Below are 22,707 nucleotides of genomic sequence, written 5' to 3'. Positions count from 1 at the left end.
AGAATTCTTATAGAAGACACACACAAATTCATTTAACATTTATTAATTTTACTATACTAAAATTCAAAATTTTTGTTCAAAAAAATTTCTGATCAAAAGACATCCTCACACTACAATTTATCTAAGAAACCCTGGATATAAAATATATTTTTAAAAAAGAAAAAAGAAGCCAGGTGCAGTGGCTCACACCTGTAATCCCAGCACTTTGGGAGGCCGAGACAGGTGGATCACCTGAGGTCATGAGTTCAAGAACAGCCTGGCCAGCCGGGCACGGTGGCTCAAGCCTGTAATCCCAGCACTTTGGGAGGCCGAGGCGGGTGGATCACGAGGTCAAGAGATCGAGACCATCCTGGTCAACATGGTGAAACCCCTGTCTCTACTAAAAAGTGCAAAAAATTATCTGGGCATGGTGGCGCGTGCCTGTAATCCCAGCTACTCAGGAGGCTGAGGCAGGAGAATTGCCTGAACCCAGGAGGCGGAGGTTGTGGTGAGCCGAGATCGCGCCATTGCACTCCAGCCTGGGTAACAAGAGCAAAAAAACTCCGTCTCAAAAAAAAAAAAAAAAAAAAAAAAAGAACAGCCTGGCCAAATGGTGAAACCCTGTCTCTACTGAAAATACAAAAAAAAAAAAAAAAATTAGCCAAAAAAAAAATTAGCCAGACATGGTGGCACATGCCTGTAATCCCAGCTACTCAGGAGGCTGAAGCAGGAGGATCACTTGAGCCCATAGGTGGAGGTTGCAGTGAGGCGAGATCTGCACTCCAGCCTAGGCCACAGAGTGAGACTCCATCAAGATGAAGATGAAGACGGAGGAGGAGGAGGAGGAGGAGGAGGAGGAGAATGAAAAGAAGGAGAAGGAGATGAAGAAGGAGAAGGGTAAGAAGAAGGAGGAGGAGGAGGAGAAGGAGAAGCCTGGGCCACAGAGTGAGACTCCATCTAAAACAAGAATAATGAAGGAAGAAGAAGAAAGAAGGAGAAAAAGGAGAAGAAGGGGAAGAGGAAGAGGAAGAAGAAGGAGAGAAGAAGAAGAGGAAGAAATAGAAAAAAGTGGCCGGGCGCGGTGGCTCAAGCCTGTAATCCCAGCACTTTGGGAGGCCGAGGCGGGTGGATCACGAGGTCGAGAGATCGAGACCATCCTGGTCAACGTGGTGAAACCCCGTCTCTACTAAAAATACAAAAAAATTAGCTGGGCATGGTGGCGCGTGCCTGTAATCCCAGCTACTCAGGAGGCTGAGGCAGGAGAATTGCCTGAACCCAGGAGGCGGAGGTTGCGGTGAGCCGAGATCGCGCCATTGCACTCCAGCCTGGGTAACGAGAGCGAAACTCCATCTCAAAAAAAAAAAAAAAAAAAAAAAAAAAAGAAAGAAAGAAATAGAAAAAAGTGGTTATCAGTCCAAGTGTGGTGGCTCACACCTGTAATCTCAGCTCTTTGGGAGGCCGAGGTGGAAGGATTGCTTGAGCTCGGAAGTCTGAAACCAGCCTTGGCAACATAGCAAGACCTCATCTCTACTGTTTTGTTTTTCATTAGTGGGATGTTGTAGTGCGTCCCTGTAGTCTCAGGCCTCAGTCTCCTCAGTCTACTCCAAAGACTGAGGTGTGATGATCCCTTGAGCCCAGAAGTTCAGGGCTACAGTGAGCTATGATTGCACTGTTGCCCCAGTTTGGGCAACAGAGCAAGATCCTTATAAAAAAAAAAAAGAAAAAAGAAAAAAAAGAAAAAAGTAAAGGCCAGAAACAGTGGCTCACGCCTGTAATCCCAGCACTTTGAGAGGCTGAGACAGGTGGATCACAAGGCCAGGAGTTCAAGACCAGCCTGAAGGAGGTCTTCAACATGGTGAAACCCCGTCTCTACTAAAAAATCCAAAAATTAGCGGGGCATGGTTGGCACACACCTGCAATCCCAGCTACTCAGGAGGCTGAGGCAGGAGAATCACTTGAACCCAGGAGGTGAAGGTTGCAGTGAGCTGAGATTGCACCACTGCACTCCAGCCTGGGCTCAAAAAGAAAAAAAAGAAATTGGTTACCTATAAGGGGAGGGAGATAGCAGGTTGGAGAGGACAAGGATAGAAACAGACTTCTTTTAATCTTGTTATATAGATTTGACTTTGGAACTATGTAATATTTCACATCATATGAGAAAAACGTTATGAAGAAAAATAAAACTTTAAAAAGCAGTTCCTAAAAATGGAAAATAAAACTATGTATCAACTTGCTGGCATAACTTTATGAAGATTAACTATTCAAAAAGATTTAAAACAAACTTATCTGACGATCATCCCTACTGGGCTATAGCCTCAAGACAAGAGCTACAAAAATATATTTTCAGAAATCATATTATGTTGAGTCATACATTTTATGAGAAATAAAAAAAAGAAAAAGAAAAAAACCAAATCCTATTATGTAGGTAGAGTTGGTATCATTATTCTGAAACTGTTTTGTATGCAGTGCGAGATAAAGCAAATGAGTAATGGGTGGGTGTCATTGAGAACTGAGGCTGGTTGCAGTGGCTCATACCTGTAAATCCCAGCACTTTGGGAGGCTGAGGTGGGAGGATTGCTTGAGCCCAGGGCCCAGGAGTTCAAGACCAGCCTGGGCAACATAGCAAGAAACCATTTCAAAAGAGAGAGAGAGAGAGAATTGAGATTTTAAAAATTGTGGTAAAAAATATATAACACAAAATCTACCATGTTACCCGTTTATAAGTGTGCTGCTGAAAGGCATTTAGTGCATTCACACTGTGTGCAGCCATCAGTCACCTCTATCCAGCTCCAGAATCATTCCCAACGTAAACTCTACATCTGTTAAGCAATAACACCCCATTTCCCCTTCTCTCCAGCCTCTAGTAACCAGTTTTCTGCTTCCTGTCTCTATGAATTTGACTATTATAGGTATCTCACATAAGTAGAATCATACAACATTTGTCCTTTTGTGTCTGGAGTATTTCACTTAGCATGTTGTCTTCAAGGCACCTCATTGTAGCATGTATCAGAATTTCCTTCCTTGTGAAGGGTGAATAATATTCCGTTACATGTATATACCACATTTTGGGTTTTGTTGTTGTTGTTGTTGTTGTTTCTGAGACAGAGTCTCACTCTGTCACCCAGGCTAGAGTGCAGTGGCACGATATCAGCTCACTGCAACCTATGTCTCCCAGGTTCCAGTGATTCTCCTGCCTCAGCCTCCTAAGCAGCAGCTGGGATTACAGGTGCGCACCACCACACCCAGCTTTTTTTTTTTCTTTGCTTTTTTTTTTTTTTTTTTTTAGTAGAGACGGGGTTTCGTGGGGTTTCACCATGTTGGTCAGGCTGGTCTCGAACTCCTGGCCTCAAGTGACCTGCCCGCCTCAGCCTCCCAAAGTGCTGGGATTACCGTTGTGAGCCATCGTGCCTGGCCCACATTTTGTTAGTCTATTTGCATTATGTTAGTCTATTTGCATTAGTGCAGGGTCTCCAGAACAAAACCAAATAGATATAGATATGAAAAAGGAGATTTATTATGGGAATTGGTTGACAAGGTTATGGAGGCTGAGAAGTCCCACAATTTGCCATCTGCAAGCTGGATGACCTAGAAAGCTAGTGGTGTAATTCAGTCCAAGTCCAAAGACCTGAGGACCAGGCGAGTCAATGGTGTAATGTCTCGGAGTGTGAAGGCCTCTAGGAGCTCTGATGTCTGAGAAGATGGATGCCACAGCTCCAGAAAGGAGATAATTCACCTTTTCTCCATCTTTTTGTTCTATTTGCACCCTCAGTGGATTCAGTGATGACCACCTACATTGGATAGGGTGGATCTTTTTACTCAGTCTGATTCAAATACTAATCTCTTCCAGAAACACTCTCACAGACACACCCAGAAATAATAATCTAAGGCATTCCTTAGGCTGGTCAAGTTGACACACGAAGTTAACTATGGTCATGCATCAATGTACATTTGGGTGGTTTCCACCTTTTGGCTATCGCAAATAATGCTGCTATGAACACTGGTGTACAGATATCAGTTTAAGTTCCTGCTCTCAATAGTTTTGAGTACTATGCAATTTCTGGATCCTATGTTAATTCTTGTTTAATTCTTTTGAGGAAGCTTTCCATACCAACTACACCATTTTTACTCTTGTGCATTCCCACCAGCAATGCACAAGAGTGTCAATTTCGCCACATCTTTGCCAACACCTGTTACCTTGTTTTTCTGATAACAGCCATCTTAATGGGTGTGAAGTGTTATCTCTTTGTGGTTTCTATTTGCATTTTCCTGAAAGCTAATGAAGCTGAGCACCTTCTCATGTGCTATTGGTCATTTGTATATCATCTCTGGAGAAATGTCTTTTTTTTTTTTTTTTTTGAGACGGAGTTTCGCTCTTGTCACCCAGGCTGGAGTGCAATGGCGCGATCTCGGCTCACCGCAACCTCCGCCTCCCGGGTTCAGGCAATTCTCCTGCCTCAGCCTCCTGAGTAGCTGGGATTACAGGTACGTGCCACCATGCCCAGCCAATTTTTTGTATTTTTAGTAGAGACGGGGTTTCACCATGTTGGTGAAACCAACATGGATGGTCTCAATCTCTCGACCTCGTGATCCACCCGCCTCGGCCTCCCAAAGCGCTGGGATTACAGGCTTGAGCCACCGAGCCCGGCCGTGGAGAAATGTCTTTAATTCTTTTGCCCATTTTTAAATTGTTTGGTTTTTTGGTTATTATTAGTTCTTTATATGTTCTGGGTATGAATCCTTACAAAATACATAATTTGCAAATATTTCCTGCCATTCCATGGGTTGAATTTTTTACTTTAGTATACTGTATTTGGTGTACAAAAGCTTTTACATTTTATGTCTAATTTATCTATTTCTTTCTTTTGTGGCCTGTGCTTTTATGTTGTATCCAAGAAATAACTGCCAAATTCAATGTCATGAATATTATACCCTATGTTTTCTTCTGAGTTTTATAGTTTTAGGTCCTACCTAAATACCTACCTTTAGGTATTTGTCCCTTTTTAGTTCTAAAAAAAGGGGGAGGGGTGGGACAGGGTCACAATGATGCTCCGGCTGGAATACAGTGGCATGACCATGGCTCCCTGCCAGGAACTTGAACTCCTGGGCTCATGCAATCCTCTGCCTTGGCCTCCTGAGTAGCTGGGACTACAGGCACGCACCACCATGCCCAGCTAATTTTTTTCTTTTTCTCATTTTTTTTTTGGCCTTATTTATTTATTTATTTATTTTGGGAGACGGAGTTTTGCTCTTGTTACCCAGGCTGGAGTGCAATGGCGCGATCTCGGCTCACCGCAACCTCCGCCTCCTGGGTTCAGGCAATTCTCCTGCCTCTGCCTCCTGAGTAGCTGGGATTACAGGCACGTGCCACCATGCCCAGCTAATTTTTTGTATTTTTAGTAGAGACGGGGTTTCACCATGTTGACCAGGATGGTCTCGATCTCTTGACCTCGTGATCCACCCGCCTTGGCCTCCCAAAGTGCTGGGATTACAGGCGTGAGCCACCGCACCTGGCCATTTTTTGCTTTTGTAGAGATAGGATCTCGCTATGTTGACCAGGCTGGTTTCAAACTCCGGGGCTCAAGTGATCTTCCCGCCTTGGCTTCCCAAAGTGTGGGGATTACTGATGTGAGTCATAGGTTCAGCCATTTGATCCATTTCGAGTTAACTTTTGTACATGGTGTTAGGTTAAGGGTCAACATCATTCTTTTGCATATGGATACCGAGTTTTCCCAAAACCGTTTGTTGAAAAAATTGTCCTTTCCCCGATGGAATGGTTTTGGCACTGTTGAAAATTATTCAGCCTTACATGAAAAAGTTTTATATTTATGGGCTCTCTATTCTGTACTGTGGGTTATATGTCTGTCTTTATGCTAGTATCACACTGTTTTGATTACTATAGCTTTGTAGCAAGTTTGAAATCAGGAAGTGTCACTCTTCCACCTTTGTTCCTCTTTTTTAAGATTGTTTTGGCCATTTGAGTCCCTTGAGACTCCATATGAACTTAATTTAAGAGTGGAATTTTCTATTTCCTCAAAAGAGAATCGAGATTTTTGACATGGGAAAAATATGTAAAGTGACTGAGGTTAACTTAAAGCCCTGTAATTCTAGCCAGATGCAGTGGCTCACGCTTGTAATCTCAACACTTTTGGAAGCTGAGGCAGGTGAATCATGAGGTCAGGAGTTCAAGACCAGCCTGGCCAATATGGTGAAGCCCTGTCTCTACTAAAAATATAAAAATTAGCCAGGCGCAGTGGTGTGCACCTGTAATCCCACCTACTCAGGAGGCTGAGGCAGATAACTGCTTGAACCCAGGAGGCAGAGGTTGCAGTGAGCCAAGATCACGCCATTTCACTCCAGCCTAGGAAACAGAGCAAGACTCCATCTCACAAAAAAAAAAATAATAGGCCGGGTGCCGTGGCTCATACCTGTAATTCCAGCACTTTGGGAGGCCAAGGCAGGTGGATCACGAGGTCAAGAGATAGAGACCATCCTGGCCAACATGGTGAAACCCCATCTCTACTAAAAAATACAAAAATTAGCTGGGTGTGGTGACGCATGCCTTTAGTTTCAGCTACTCCGGAGGCTGAGGCAGGAGAATTGCTTGAACCTGGGAGGTGGAGGTTGTAGTGAGCCGAGATTGTGCCGCTGCACTCCAGCCTGGCGCCTGGGGACAGAGTGAGACTCTGTCTCAAAAATAAATAAATAAATAATTTAAAAAATCTGTAATTCTTTTTTTTGTTTTGTTTTTTGAGATGGAGTTTCGCTCTTGTTACCCAGGCTGGAGTGCAATGGCGTGATCTCGGCTCACCACAACCTCCGCCTCCCGGGTTCAGGCAATTCTCCTGCCTCAGCCTCCCGAGTAGCTGGGATTACAGGCATGCGCCACCATGCCCAGCTTAAAATCTGTAATTCTAAATTTCAGTAGGAGACATCAATGTGAACTCCTGATGTATTTCATATTTTTTAAAAATTGTGAACTAGGCTAGGCACAGTGGCTCATACCTGTAATTCCAACACTTTGGGAGGCTGAGGCAAGAGGAGTGCTAGAACCCAGGAGTCCAAGACCAGCCAGGGCAACATAGTGAGACCTCATTTCTACTAAAAAATAAAAAATTACTGACCAGGCGTGGTGGCTCACGCCTGTAATCCCAGCACTTTGGGAGGCTGAGGTGGGGGGAATCACAAGGTCAGGAGTTTGAGACCAGCCTGGCCAACATGGCAAAATCCTGTCTCTACTAAAAATACAAAAAAATTAGCCAGGCATGATGGTGCATGCCTGTAATCTCAGCTACTCAGGAGGCTGAAGGAGGGGAATCACTTGAACCTGAGAGGCAGAGATTGTAGTGAGCCAAGATCACACCACTGCACTTCAGCCTGGGCAACAAAATGAGACTACATCTAAAAAATAAGTAAGTAAATAAATAAATAAATAAATAATTAGCTGAGCATGGTGGTGTGTACCTGTAGTCCCAGCTACTGGGGGACCTGAGGAGGGAGAATCACTTGAGCCTAGGAGTTCACTCCTGCAATGGGCTATGTTTACACCACTGCAATCCAGCCTGGGCAGCAGAGCAAGACTCCCATTTTTTAAAAAATTACTAACTATTCACTGAAAACATCTACAGTGACTGACTCAGTAGCAATAAGTATCCAAAGCACTCAAGCTGTAATCTCTAAATATCATTTCCTACTAAGAGAAATCAAGATTCCTTGGAAAGCTGTCTGATTCCAGATCTGGGGCAGAAAATTTACTAGATGAGTCTAGAAACATCTTTTCAGGTTGGATGCAGTGGCTCACATGTGTAATCCCAGCACTGTGGGAGGCCAAGGATCACCTGAGGTCAGGAGTTTGAGACCAACCTGGCCAACATGGTGAAACCCCATCTCTACTAAAAATACAAAAATTAGCTGGGCGTGGTGGCACACCCCTGTAATCCCAGATACTTAGGAGGCTGAGGCAGGAGAATCACTTGAACCTGGGAGGTGGAGGTTGCAGTGAACCAAAATCACACTGTTACACTCCAGCCTGGGCAACGAGTGAAACTTGGTCTCAAAACGAAAAAAGAAAAGAAACATCTTTTCATACCAGACAGCAAGGAAGCTATCACAGGCTACTGGAATTGCTTTTTTTTTTTTTTTTTTTTTTAAATAAACATAGGGATCTCACCATGTTGACCAGGCTGCTGGTCTCAAACTCCTGGCCTCAATCTTCCTCATTCAACCTTCCAAAGTGCTGAGATTACAGGCATGAGCCACCAAGACTCATAGATTGGAATTGTGTCAAAAGGACTAAATAAACTTGCTCTCTGACCAAAGATGAATAATTTGAATTTCAATAAGAATAACTATAATTGGCCGGGTGCAGTGGCTCAAGCCTGTAATCTCAGCACTTTGGGAGGCTGCGGCGGGCAGATCACGAGGTCAAGATATGGAGACCTCCGGGTGCAGTGGCGCGTGCCTGTAGTCCCAGCTACCCGGGAGGCTGAGGTGGGAGGATCTCTTGAGCCCAGGAGTTCTGGGCTGTAGTGTGCTATGCCGATCAGGTGTCCACATGAAGTTCGGCATCAATATGGTTACCTTCCGGGAGCGGGGCCCACCAGGTTGCCTAAGGAGGGGTGAACCCACCCAGATCCGAAACGGAGCAGGTCAAAACTCCCATGCTGATCAGTAGTGGGATTGTGCCTGTGAGTAGCCACTGCACTCCAGCCTGGGCAACATAGCAAGACCCCGTCTTAAAAAAAAAAAAAAGAGAGAGAGAGAGAGAGATCAAGACCATTCTGGCCAATGTGGTGAAAACCTGTTTCTACTAAAAATACAAAAATTAGCTGAGCGTGGTGGCTGCGCCTGTAGTCCCAGCTACTCTGGAGGCTGAGGCAAGAGAATTGCTTGAATCCGGGAGGCAGAGGTTGCAGTGAGCCGGGATCACACCACTGCACTCCAGCCTGGCAACAGAGTGAGACTCCAACTCCTTCGCAAAATAGAATAACTATAATTGATTAAAACACAGCTAATATATTTAAATCCATGCATTCATTAAGATTGTTAAAAACTCAGCTGGGTTTGATGGTTATTGCCTAGTCCTGACACTTTGGGGGCTGACATAGGAAGACCACCTGAGCTCAGAGGTCCAGCCTGGGCAACACAGCAAGAACTTGTGTCTGGCCGGGCGCGGTGGCTCAATCCTGTAATCCCAGCACTTTGGGAGGCCGAGGCGGGTGGATCACGAGGTCAAGAGATTGAGACCATCCTGGTCAACATGGTGAAACCCCATCTCTACTAAAAATACAAAAAATTAGCTGGGCGTGGTGGCTCGTGCCTGTAATCCAAGCCACTCAGGAGGCTGAGGCAGGAGAATTGCCTGAATCCAGGAGGCGGAGGTTGCGGTGAGCCGAGATCGCGCCATTGCACTCCAGCCTGGGTAACAAGAGCGAAACTCCGTCTCAAAAAAAAAAAAAAAAAAAAAAAGAACTTGTGTCTACTAAAAATTTTAAAAATAATAATAATTAGCTGAGTGTGGTGGTGCATGCTGTTAGTCCTGGCTACTTGAAAGGCTAAGGTGGGGGAATTGCTTGAGCTTGGGAGTTTGAGGCTGCAGTGAGCAATGAGTCACATGCTACAGCACTCCAACATGGGGACAGAGTGAGACCCTGCCTCAAAAAAAAAAAGGTGAATCAACCATGAAATGGATGAATCATAGTAATATGTTAAGTGAAAAAAGCAAGTAATGAAGGATAACAAATAATATGATGCTCTCCTCATAAAACTTCAAAACTAAGGAAAACTAAAAGATATATTGCGTAGGCATGCAGAGATGAGTAACGTTTTTTTCTTTAAAATACAGAATTCTACGGCCGGGCGCGGTGGCTCAAGCTTGTAATCCCAGCACTTTGGGAGGCCGAGGCGGGTGGATCACGAGGTAGAAAGATCGAGACCATCCTGGTCAACATGGTGAAACCCCGTCTCTACTAAAAATACAAAAAATTAGCTGGGCATGGTGGCACGTGCCTGTAATCCCAGCTACTCAGGAGGCTGAGGCAGGAGAATTGCCTGATCCCAGGAGGCGGAGGTTGCGGTGAGCCGAGATCGCGCCATTGCACTCCAGCCTGGGTAACAAGAGTGAAACTCCGTCTCAAAAAAAAAAAAAAAAAAAAAAAATTACAGAATTCTGGTCCAGGCGTGGTGGCTTATGCCTGTAATCCCAGCACTTTGGGAGGCTGAGGTGGGAGGATCACTTGAGCCCAGGAGTTTGAAACTGGCCTGGGCAACACAGCAAGACCTATCTCTGGTTATAATCAATAAATAAGTAAAATACAGAATTCTGGCTCAGCACTTTGCGAGGCCAAGGTGGGAGAATAGCTGAGCTCAGGAGTTCAAGACCAGCCTGGACAACAAGGTGAAACCATGTCTGTACAAAAAATTCAAAAACTTAGCCAGGTGTGGTGGTGGTGTGCTCCTGTAGTCCCAGCTGTGCAGGAGGCTGAAGTGAAAGGATTGCTTGAGCCTAAGAGGTCGAGGCTGCAGTGAGCCGAGATTGTGCCACTGCACTCCAGCCTGGGTGACAGAGCTAGACCCTATCTCAAAAAAAAAAAAAAAAAAAAACAATACAATACAGAATTCTGGACGGTGGTGGCCCCTTGAGTTTTGCAGTGGGTACACGGGTGTTTATAGCATTAATTTAAAAGTTATAAATATACATGAATTTTAAGAAGAAGATCCATGCAAGATTCAATGATAATTTTACGTCATTAACCAAAGATTTTGATTAATCCATTCTGCCACCTGAAGTCTGCCTCCCCCGCTCCCTAACAAAAGTAAACACTTTTCTAATCAGGGCCAGCCACTGGAGAAACTGAAATGAGTGGGCGGGGTGCTAACTCCATTTTCACTTTTCTCTTCCTGTTTCTTCAGAGCCTGGGAAACAAGTCAGAATTTCCAATCTTTTCCAATTCCCACATGATTTCCTAATTTAAGACGAATTCAGAGAAAAAATAAAGTCTTTCTCCATCTGGAGAAGACTCCGCCCCCTGCAGTGGAGCATCCTCCTTCGGGGAGGAGGCGCGGGGTGGGGGTGCGATACCCGCACTGTGGGGTGGGGGGGCGATACCCGCACTGTGGGGGTCACATGACAGAATTAGTGGTCAGCCCTGGCTGGAGGTCCAGGGCAAACGCAGGCGTGGGCGGGGGCGTCTTGACTCTGCTGATTCAAGTGTCCCCTGGGAGTCCTGGACCTTCTGAGACAAGCGCCAGGCTGCGGAGACGAGGCTTCGGGGTTTATCCCCGGGCTCCTCCTGCTCCCACAGTCGCTGAGGGCCGGCAGTTCGGCTGCATCTTAAGCTGACGCTTTCGAGTGAGAGGGACGAGCCCTCGGCCAGCTCGCCGGCGGGAGGGCCTCGGTCGTTCCATCCGGGCTGCAGGCTCTGCAGAGCTAGTCGATAACACTGTCAGGCGAGGAGGTCCGGGCGCTCCCCTTTCACAAAGCCGCATCTAGATTGGGGTGGCTAGGACATTTTAACGTGCTTCTGAGACAGTCACCAACGAAAGGCGCCTTTAGTGATCAGGAAACCCGCGTAGAGTTCAACCACCGGCCTTTGCGGGCGCAGAAGACCAGGCCTGGCCTTTCCCTGCCCGGGGCGAGTGGCCGCAGCCCAGCAGCCCTGGCTGAGCTCTAAACCCAGCCCAGAGTGACATCACCAAACTCCGCCGATCGGCGGGAGGGGGCCCCGAAATCCCCTAAAAATAAAGTGAGTAATCGACGGGCACGCCCTCCAGGTGGGGCCGGGACTCGGGAACTAGCCGAGCAGCCGGCCGCCCCAGTCTCTTCGTCCCCGGCGGGGCGCGCACTTGGCCCCGGCCCCCGGCGGCGGCTGTGCGCGCGGCCTCTTCGTCTTCCGCGCGGCGCGCACTTGCTCTCGGCCCCTGCGCCGGGCCGCGGCGGTACAGCGCGCAGGCGCAGCCGGATTCCTGGTAGTGACGCGACCGCGGGCGCGCGCGGCGCATTTCCGCCTCTGGCGAATGGCTAGGCTGTAGCGCCCGCCGCGGGCCCAGCTGCGACCCCGGCCCCGCCCCCGGGACCCCGGCCATGGACGGTGAGGTCGCCCTCTGACCCCGCGGGGTGGCCGCGCCGGGGCCGCCGGGGCTGTGGCGGGAACCCCTGCGCCGCTTTCCACCCCTTCCTGCGCCGATGGGCGCTGCGCAGGGAGCGGCCTGCCTGCTGGATGGTGGCGCGGGGCGGGGCAAGCGGGGAGGGGTCTGACTCAGTTTCCCTTCTGAGTGGAGGGGAGGGCCTTAACTCAATATCCTCCCTGGGTAGGGGAGCGGAGGGAGCCTTGACTCAGTTTCCCCCACACACACACTGTCCATGGGGGCAGCTCTGGCTTCGTTTCCCTGTTAGGGAAGAACGCATCTGATTCAGTTTCCTCTCTGGACGGAGGTGGGACGTGCCCTCCGCCAGTTTTCCTTATGAAAGTACAACAGGCCCTGATTCAGTTGCCCTCGGGAGAGGAAGGATTCCTTACCCCGTTTTCTCTCAAGAAGCAGGTGTTTCTGGTTCCTTCCCCCTACCCTTTGGTTTCACCGCCGGTTCTAGGGAACAGGTCCTGACTCCGTTCCCCTGGGAGGGAGCCTGGCTTCTCCGTGGGGAGCAGATTCCCCCTGGTGAGGATGGGCAGTGGGTGTGTGCTGACCCTGATCTCCCTCCCCTTTCAGAACTGTTCCCCCTCATCTTCCCGGCAGGTAAGTGGCCCCCGAGGTGGGTGGTCGGGGAAGTGCTTCCTGGGGTAGGGCAGCGGGGGCAGCCACCTAATGGGTCTGCGGTGTCCCCTGGCAGAGCCAGCCCAGGCCTCTGGCCCCTATGTGGAGATCATCGAGCAGCCCAAGCAGCGGGGCATGCGCTTCCGCTACAAATGCGAGGGGCGCTCCGCAGGCAGCATCCCAGGCGAGAGGAGCACAGATACCACCAAGACGCACCCCACCATCAAGGTCAGCACTGCGCCGGGAAGTGGGGGGTAGGGACTCTGAAGCCTAGCCCTCTGTTTGGGAGTCAGGTTTGGATGTCTGGGCTTCTCTGTACTTTGGACAGATCAATGGCTACACAGGGCCAGGGACGGTGCGCATCTCCCTGGTCACCAAGGACCCTCCTCACCGGCCTCACCCCCATGAGCTTGTAGGAAAAGACTGCCGGGATGGCTTCTATGAGGCTGAGCTCTGCCCGGACCGCTGCATCCACAGGTGAGCTCCCTGCAGTCTAGGAGGCCCAGCCTGAGGGGACAGGAGGCGGGCTGTGAAGTAGACGCTACAGTGTTACTCCTTTCTGGACACAGGACAGAATTTCTCACTCCTTGCTCTGACTCAGTTCTGCAAGTAAACTCCCTTTGTTTTGAAATTATCATTTGTACCTCTACTCTAGCAGATAGGAGCTCTAGGGGATAGGGATGGGTCCCTAATCACTTCTGAATCCCTGACCCCTGTAGCTGGAAGGACAAGTCCCACAGAGTCACGTCTCTTGTTTGAGAAAGAAAACCATTGAACCAATACTCTCCCCTGGAGTTGACATTACAGTTGACAGAGACAGGCTGTAAAAAAAATATACAGTCCAGGCATAGTGGCTCATGTCTATAATCCTAGCACTTTGGGAGACCAAGGCAGGAAGATCTGTTGAGCTTAGGAGTTCAAGACTAGCTAAGGCAACATAGTGAGACCCTTTCTCTACAAAAAATAAATTAGCCAGGTATAGTGTCATGTTCCTATAGTCCCAGCTACTTGGGAGGCTGAGGTGGGAGGATCACCTGAACCAAGGAGGTCATTGCTACGGCAAGCTGTGATCACGCCACAGCACTGAAACTGAGTGACAGAGCGACACCCAAGTAATAGCCAGGCTCACGCCTGTAATCTCAGCACTTTGGGAGGTTGAGACCGGTGGATCATCTGAGATCAGGAGTTCAAGACCAGCCTGACCAACATGGTGAAACCCTGGCTCTACTAAATACAAAAAATTAGCAGGGTGTGGTGGTGCACACCTGTAATCCCAGCTACTTGGGAAGCTGAGGCAGGAGACTGGCTTGAACCTGGGAGGCGGAGTTTGCAGTGAGCCAAGATTGAGCCATTGCACTCCAGTCTGGGCAACAGAGTGAGACTCTGTCTAAAAATACATAAATAAATAAAATATAAATAAATACACAGATAAGTAAACAAGGTACTGTGAGAGTAATAATTTCAGTGCTGAAAATAAAACAAGGTCATAGAATGAAAGGATAACCTGGGGTCAGGGAGTGAGGGAAGCTAGTGTGATGAGTTTAGATTGGGGGGTCAGGGATTGAGGGGAGCTAGTGTGATGAGTTTAGATTGGGAGGTCAGGGAATGCCTCCCTCAGCTACGACTTGAATGGTGAGAAGGAGGAGAGAAGTAGGACAAAAGAACATTCCAGGCAGACCAAACTAAGTTCAAAGACCTTGAAGTGGGAATGAGTGTCCTGTGTTAGAGAAGGGAAAGGAAGCCCCTGTGGTTGTAAGCAGGCAGCCCACAGGGAGGCTGGCAGGGGTGGGGGCGCACAGGTGCCTGTCAGCGGAGGAGACGGACAGGGTTCATTGCAGCATAGTCGGAAGCCACTGGAAGGGGTTAGGTATGGAGCGATGATCTGGGGGTGGGCAAGGGAGGAAGGAGCAGGCTGGGCAAGGCAGGAAGGTCCCAGCTCTGCAAGAGAGAGATGAGTGGGGGTGTTCAGTTTCCAGAACCTGGGAATCCAGTGTGTGAAGAAGCGAGATCTGGAGCAGGCTATCAATCAGCGCATCCAGACCAACAACAATCCCTTCCAAGGTAAGGGCAAACCTCCCTGCCCTATCCTCTGTCACCGTCCCCAGCCCGCCTTTCCTGTATCTCTCCCTCATTGGCCAAGACACAGTCAAGATGGAATCTTGCTGCCCTTTGAGTACTCTCCCACCTTACCATTGGGCAACTGAGGCCCAGGAGAGGACGTGATATTCAGGGTCACAGTGGAGGCAGTGCTGGCTGCTGCCTTCTCTAGGACTTGTGTTTCACACACGAACCAACAGCCCTCCCAGCGCACAGCTCCCTGTCCCCACTGATAGCACCTACAACCCCCCTTCCCTTGCTCTCCTGATCACCTGTTTTCCTGGCAGTTCCCATAGAAGAGCAGCGTGGGGACTATGACCTGAACGCTGTGCGGCTCTGCTTCCAGGTGACAGTGCGGGATCCATCAGGCAGGCCCCTCCGCCTGCCGCCTGTCCTCTCTCATCCCATCTTTGATAACCGTGAGTGGCCAGGGAGCCACAGGAAGGGGAGAGGGGTGGGTCTGGATAAGGAGGAATGGGGTTGTGTTGAGTGTGGCCTGTAAGAGGTGCTCTGGCTTCATTCAATCATCTTGCATATCCATCCTCTTTTCTGTGCCCAGCTCTTTGCTGGCTGGGGAGAGAGGGCAAAGAAGGTCCAGAGCTGTCCTTCAGGTATAGCTCCAGCCTGGAGTGAGTCTGATGGGAAATGGATATTTTCAGTATCGTGATGAGAAGGTGGTGTGCCCACAGCTGCGATAATGACTCTAGGAAATGAAGTCCCAGGAACAAGATAGTGTTCGAGAATGTGATTCAGTGACGGAAGCCCACAGATGAACTGGGCTGACTGATCAACTACAGTCTTTAATTAAGTAAACAGCAGGATGAATGGAAATAAAACAGTTCTGGAGCCCCAAGGATGGGAAACCAGGATAAACTGGGGGTCAGGAGGGAAGGGCTCATTGCCAACCAAGGTGGGTATGGACTGGTCTTAAAGATTAACTTGGGTCAGAGGGAGAAAGAGTGTGAGCAGATTGGCACCCACTGGATTATAAGCTCCAGAAGAGCAGAGAGGTTAGGTTTTGTACGCGGTTGGATTCTCCTTGCTTAGATCAGTGTTGAGCACACAGTAGGCAAATACTGGCTGAATTGGTTGGGGTGCGGAGCCAGTAAGAAGGTCTGACTTCGGCAAGCTCTGGGCAACCTTGACTCTGGGCTGGGCAGAAAAGTTGCATCTCCTGCAGGCCACCCCAGGGACCCCTGGTGGCTCAGGTTGGCCTTCCTTGTTCCCGCCGCCTCAGGTGCTCCTAACACTGCAGAGCTCAAGATCTGCCGAGTGAACCGCAACTCTGGCAGCTGCCTCGGTGGGGATGAGATCTTCCTGTTGTGTGACAAGGTGCAGAAAGGTATACATCAGGAGGCAGGGTGGGCTCTTGGGAGCAAGGGGTGAAGCTGAGTAGAGATGGGGAGTGTCAGGAAACTGGCTTTGGATACTTCCTCCTGTGCCTGGGGGCCTCAGGTGGGCCTGAGGGCAATGTATCTCAGGAGACGAGCATTCGAAGTTGAGGGGGGACTGTACAGTGCGTGACATACTGACCACACTGTCACCTCATCTCCCGCAGAGGACATTGAGGTGTATTTCACGGGGCCAGGCTGGGAGGCCCGAGGCTCGTTTTCGCAAGCTGACGTGCACCGCCAAGTGGCCATTGTGTTCCGGACCCCTCCCTACGCAGACCCCGGCCTGCAGGCTCCCGTGCGTGTGTCCATGCAGCTGCGGCGGCCTTCCGACCGGGAGCTCAGCGAGCCCATGGAATTCCAGTACCTGCCAGATACAGGTACACAGCTGAGGTGGCATCAGCAGGGCAGCTGGGCTGTGTCCCATGGGAGAGGCCAAGACTGCATGTCTGGGGTTGTAGTTGAGAGCCGGAAGCCGGAGTCAGAGCTTGGGATTTATATGGTAATTGGAATCCATTTCTTGCCTCATTTAATAATAATGTTACCTCAGACACTGAGCTAGTACTACACATCTGCCCCTATTCCAGGATTACCTGATTTTAATCTCATGAGCCTTTTGAGGTAGGAGATGGTGTCCAACTTGCCTGGCTTCACGTAGCTAGTGAGTAGCAGAGTCAGCGTTGGGACCCAGGCCATCTGGCTTCAAGGGTCCTTTTACCACAGTGATTGTCTTGTCACTGCCATACAGCCCAGCCACATTTTGGTCGAGGTTTGAGTACCCATTTGGTACCAGGGCCTGTGCCAGGTATTGAGAATACAAAAAACGAATAAGACATACTCCCTGCCCTTCAGAATCTTAGTCACTTGAGGAAGACAGATGTGCAAAACAGATCCATAAGTCACAGAATGACATGTGAAATGGAGGTATGCACAGAGAGCCATGGGAGCACGGTGGCCTCCGGGGAGCTGGAGACTGCTGCGTGGAGGAGCTGGCATTGAAGCTGCAGAAAGACGCAGAAGTGCATTCTCCAGGCATGTGACCCAGCACCTGGAAGGGAAGGGGTGTTGGCAGCTGCACAGCCTACTCAGGGGCATCTTTGTGATTTGAGCTGATGTTGAGCAGTAGCAGGCCCAGACAGAGGAGGGCCTGGTTAAGCTGAAGGCCTCATCCAGGGTTTCAACCTGAAGGCAGTGGGGTGCCATTGAAGGTTTCTAAGCAGAGAGGTGACAGGAGCAGATCTGGAAGTTGACTCAGGAGGCCACTTGTAGAGGATTAGAGATGGAGAGACTCAAAGCAGGGAGGCCATTCTGGAAGATGTCAGCTGTAGTCCAGGAAGAGAAGATGTCTCGTGAACCAAGATCACATTTCCACCGCTGCCCTCAGTTACCCTTCAGCTATTTTGTGTCATTTCTTTTTTTTTTTTTTTTTGAGACAGAGATTCACTCTTGTCACCCCAGGCTGGAGTGAAATGGCACCATCCCGGCTCACTGCAGCCTCTGCTTCCCGGGTTCAAGCGATCGTCCTGCCTCAGCCTCCCAAGTAGCTGGAATTACAGGCATGCACCACCACGCCTGGCTAGATTTTGTATTTTTAGTAGAGACAGGGTTTCACCATGTTGTGCAGGCTGGTCTCAAACTCCTGACCTCAGGTGATCTGCCTACTTCGGCCTCCCAAAGTGTTGGGATTACAGGTGTCAGCCACTGTACCCAGCCTGTTTTGCATCTTATGGCCCAAACTCAGTCTCACCTCAGGACCTACGTCTTGCTGTTGCCTCTGCTTGGAATGCCTGGCCCAAGCTTTTCTGTTGCTGTTTTTCTGTTTTTTGAGTTGGAGTTTAGCTCTTGTCGCCCAGGCTGGAGTGCAGTGGCGTGATCTTGGCTCACCACAACCTCCACCTCCAGTGTTCAAGTAATTCTCCTGCCTCAGCCTCCGAGTGGCTGGGACTACAGGCATGCACCACCACGCCTGGCTAATTTTGTATTTTTAGTGGAGATGGGGTTTCTCCATGTTGGTCAGGCTGGTCTCAAACTCCCAATCTAAAGGGATCTGCCCGCCTTGGCCTCCCAAAGTGCTGGGATTACTGGCGTGAACCACTGCACCCAGCCCTGACCCAAGGTTTTCATGCAAGTGGCTCACGCCAGTCCTTCCCTGACCACCTCTAAATTAGGCTGTACTCACCTCACTCTGGTATTGTTATATCACTGTGTCTTCCCTGGAGCACCATCACTTGAGATTTTCTGGTTTGTAGACATGGTTGTGTCCCTATCACTCTTTCACTAGCATGCCAACTTTTTGGGAGCAGACTTCTGTGCTTACTCATGGCCACATCCCCAGTGTCTAGAAGGGAAGCTGGCACATAGTAGGTGCTTGATAAATATGTGTCAAGTTAGTGGTGGGGAGTGAGAAAAGAAGATAGTCATTCCAAGGTTTCTAGCTTTGGTGACAGGGCAGATGGATGGTCAGGGAATATAGGAGAAAGAACTCAGTTTTTGAGGGATGATGAAGTTGTCTTTGAATTAATGGAATTGAGGTGCTTTGGTGCTACTGAAGTACCACGGTACTCAGAAAAACAGTTCTGAGGCCGGGCATGGTAGCCAGCACTTTGGGAGGCTGAGAAGGATGGATCATGAGGTCAGGAGTTCAAGATCAGCCTGGCCAAGATGGTGAAACCCCATCTCTACTAAAAATACAAAAATTAGCTGGGCATGGTGGCATGCACCTATAATCCCAGCTACTTAAGAGGCTGAGCCAGAGACCTGCTTAAACCTGGGAGGCATAGGTTGCAGTGGGCCAAGATTGCACCACTGCAGTCCAGCCTGGGTGATAGAGCAAGACTCTGTCTCAAAAAAAAAGAGAAGAAAAACAGTTCAGAAAGCTCCAAGTAAATTATCAAACCATTAGAGATAAAAATAAGAGTCTCTGCTAAAGTCATAAGTTGTGCCTCAACTACCTCAGAATGCCAAGAAACTGTCGCCAGGCCTGGCTGGAGGCTGGCAGTAAGCCACGACATGAGCAATGCAGGAAGGCATGAGCTGGAAGCTGGTACCCCCCAGGGCTCCTCTTTCCCCAGAGCATGGCCCCTCTACTTGGCCTCACCATGTGGTCTTAGAGGGGCAGATTCAGCCAACAGAGGCCTTTTCCAAAAGCTGTGGGATTCTCAGAACTGCTGAGTGTCACACATCCCTTCTCACTGTCAGAGAAGGTTGGGAGAATGGGTGTTGGGAAAGCCTGGCTCCTTGCCTTCCTCAGGGGCCTTTGAGAGCACTGGTGCCCACCTGAAGTGAGGGTGCCCCCTTCTCTCCCTTACTTTCCCAGATGATCGCCACCGGATTGAGGAGAAACGCAAAAGGACATATGAGACCTTCAAGAGTATCATGAAGAAGAGTCCTTTCAGCGGTGAGAGGGGACCGGGAAGGCCAGAGAGGAAGGCAGGGGGCAGGAAGGGGACGCCCCAAGGCTGAGAACTGACCCAGCTCTTGCCCTACAGGACCCACCGATCCCCGGCCTCCACCCCGGCGCATTGCTGTGCCTTCGCGCAGCTCGGCTTCCATCCCCAAGCCAGGTAAGGATTTCCATTTGTCCCACTGGAGCGACAGGTTCAGCTCGGTTCAGCCCGTGGCTGAAATGCCTTCTGGAAGGGAGATGAGCAGAAGAACTGACCTGAGCAGCAGATGCCTGAAGCCAGCTCTCCTTTGGGCCTATGTTTCTCAGGGGGTGGGGTCAGAGTCACCTGAGAAGCAGTGGAGATCCAGATTCCTGGGCCCCATTACACACCTACTGAATCAGCGGCTTTGGGAGGATGGCGCAGGAACCAGCAACTTCTTGGGATGCTAATGCACACTGAAGCCTGGGAACCACGGTGCCAGTTAAATCCTATATTGGATATCTTGGGATTCAGAAGTTAAAAATGCAGAATCTCTGCTCTCATCTCTCAGTTGAATGAGTGGGAAAAATCACCTCTAAATTAGCAAGATGTATATGCTGGTGTGGGGCTCCAAAAAGACTGACAAACTGTTCACTTAAAGCCGCTACTCACTTCGTGCTCCATGGGCTTGTTGCCTCTTGGGACTTAGTTTTTCAGCTGTAAACTGAGGAGGCCAGCTTATCTCTCAAAGAGTCCCTTCCTCTAAAAGGCTGGGAGAGCTTCATGGGCTTAAATAGTCAGGGAGGACTCCAGGATGGAGGTGTGACTAGAACTGGACCCTACAGGCGGGGTCATATTGGGTAAGAGGAAGGAGGGAAGGGTGTTGGCAGTGACTCCCTAGAGAGATTGAGCCTAAGCACCATCAAGAGGGGCTGGAGTGTAGAGGACGGGTTGGATCTCTGGGACTTTCTCTGACCCTTGCCTCTCTGTCTCTTTCTTCCAGCCCCTCAGCCCTATCCCTTTACGTCATCCCTGAGCACCATCAACTATGATGAGTTTCCCACCATGGTGTTTCCTTCTGAGCAGATAAGCCAGGCCTCAGCCTTGGCCCCAGCCCCTCCCCAAGTCCTGCCTCAGGCTCCAGCCCCTGCCCCTGCCCCACCCATGGTATCAGCTCTGGCCCAGGCCCCAGCCCCGGTCCCAGTCCTGGCCCCAGGCCCTCCTCAGGCTATGGCCCCACCTGCCCCCAAGCCCACGCAGGCTGGGGAGGGAACACTGTCAGAGGCCCTGCTGCAGCTGCAGTTTGATGATGAAGACCTGGGGGCCTTGCTTGGCAACAGCACAGACCCAGCTGTGTTCACAGACCTGGCATCCGTCGACAACTCGGAGTTTCAGCAGCTGATGAACCAGAGCCTACCTGTGGCCCCACACACAACTGAGCCCATGCTGATGGAGTACCCTGAGGCTATAACTCGCCTAGTGACAGGGGCCCAGAGGCCCCCTGACCCAGCTCCTGCTCCACTGGGGGCCCCAGGGCTCCCTAACGGCCTCCTTTCAGGGGATGAAGACTTCTCCTCCATTGCGGACATGGACTTCTCAGCCCTGCTGAGTCAGATCAGCTCCTAAGGGGGTGACGCCTGCCCTTCCCAGAGCACTGTGTTGCAGGGGATTGAAGCGCTCCCAAAGCACTTACGGATTCTGGTGGGGTATGCTCCAACTGCCTGCAACTAGTGACGTCTTCCTTGGAGGTAGGGGAGGCACATTTTATCTTATTGGCAATATCTGTATCTCTCTCTCTCTCTCTCTCTTTGGAGGTGCTTAAGCAGAAGCATTAACTTCTCTGGAAAGTGGGGAGCTGGGGGAACTCAAACTCTTCCCCTATCCTAATGGTCAGCTCCCTTCTCTGTAGGGAACTCTGGGGTCCCCCACCCCCATCCTCCAGCTTCTAGTACTCTCCTAGAGAGAGGAGTAGGCTGGAGCTAAGGCCTTTGAGCCCACAAAGCCTTATCAAGTGTTTTCCATCATAGATTCATTACATCATGATCAAAATAACACCCCAGTTTCCAGTCCCTCTATCGCACTGGCATTGTCGTCCCTGTACCTAGCACCAGCATTTGAAGGGCTGGCCTTCCTGCCCTATAGGGGTCTCTGCCAGCTCGCTCTTTGCTCAATCGTGGCTGAAGGAAAATAGTGGAACAGCGATTCCTCTCTCTAGGATCCAGAGGGGGTTGGGTCTGGGACTTCCCTGCTCCCCCTCTTCTCAAGTGCCTTAATAGTAGGGCAAGTTGTTAAGAGAATCAGGGAGAGCAGGCTGGCAGTTCTCCAGTCAGGAGGTATAGTTTTTACCGAAGAATCAAAGCACGTGGACTCTTGCTCTTTCTACTCTGAACTAATAAATCTGTTGCCAGGCTAGCTAGAGATTTGCTTTTTTTTTTTTCAACAAACACTGAGCACACACTTTGCTAGTCACATCAGGCTGGATGCTGGTGGTAGAGAACTGGGTAAATGTGTGCACTGTCCTCTGGCAGTCTGAGAATGCCCTTGGAAACCCCGAGTTACCGTCCAGTGGATGAAAACAGGCAGCTAAGGCAGGAGTCCTAGCACATTGAGAGCCTAGTAGGGGCCCGCTGGCCGTAGGGATCGAGCAGTTTCAGGAGTCTTCGAAGAGGCTTCATTAGCTTCAGGTCTTAGATGATGAGAGTGGATCTCGCAGAGGAACCAGCCAGCGTCAGAGGAAACAACGATGTTGGAAAGATTTGATGGGGCCAGGAAATTTGCAATGAATTCTTTGGGTGGTCCAGGGAGTGTGTGCTTCTCTTGGGGAATGTGTGGTGCCAGGTAAAGATCCACCCAGCCCCACCGATGCTTTCATACTAGGTTCTGGGAGGGACGATGAAATCTTCAATCCACAGCCTCAGGAAGCCAAAACAAAGGTCCAGCCGCAGCCCACAGGCCTACAGCTGGACAAACTTCCGCTTTGGCTTAGCGCACGCGCAGCAGCAAAAAGCGGTGGCCGGCTTGGGCCGCCTTCTCATGTGCGCATGCGCACAAGGAGCCCTCCGCGACCGGAGGCCGGGTCCGGGTCCGGCGGCTGGGGTAAATCCCCGCTGAGGCAGACGGCGTCT

General features: G+C 50.0%; 1 protein-coding gene across 1 annotated transcript; it reads left to right on the top strand.

Annotated features, from left to right (window-relative positions):
* Positions 1 to 11,931: 11,931 nt before the first annotated feature.
* Positions 11,932 to 21,994, top strand: RELA (RELA proto-oncogene, NF-kB subunit). Its single transcript, XM_039470964.2, has 11 exons — positions 11,932 to 12,065; positions 12,685 to 12,711; positions 12,806 to 12,957; positions 13,058 to 13,206; positions 14,699 to 14,790; positions 15,114 to 15,245; positions 16,064 to 16,168; positions 16,385 to 16,597; positions 19,534 to 19,614; positions 19,706 to 19,780; positions 20,586 to 21,994. The coding sequence occupies exons 1-11, from the start codon at positions 12,059 to 12,061 to the stop codon at positions 21,206 to 21,208; spliced, it is 1,656 nt and encodes a 551-aa protein (XP_039326898.1). The 5' UTR covers positions 11,932 to 12,058; the 3' UTR covers positions 21,209 to 21,994.
* The last annotated feature ends 713 nt before the right edge of the window (positions 21,995 to 22,707 follow it).

This window comes from Saimiri boliviensis, chromosome 6 (genome assembly GCF_048565385.1).
Source record: "Saimiri boliviensis isolate mSaiBol1 chromosome 6, mSaiBol1.pri, whole genome shotgun sequence".
In the NCBI taxonomy this organism is placed as follows: domain Eukaryota; kingdom Metazoa; phylum Chordata; class Mammalia; order Primates; family Cebidae; genus Saimiri; species Saimiri boliviensis.
The sequence above is the reverse complement of the archived record's forward strand: the minus strand, read 5'-3'. Positions and strand labels throughout refer to the sequence as shown.

Coding starts and splice junctions, on each gene's coding strand:
- RELA (XM_039470964.2), top strand. Junction 12,712..12,805: donor CCCCCTCATCTTCCCGGCAG/GTAAGTGGCCCC, acceptor GTCCCCTGGCAG/AGCCAGCCCAGGCCTCTGGC. Junction 14,791..15,113: donor CAACAACAATCCCTTCCAAG/GTAAGGGCAAAC, acceptor TTTTCCTGGCAG/TTCCCATAGAAGAGCAGCGT.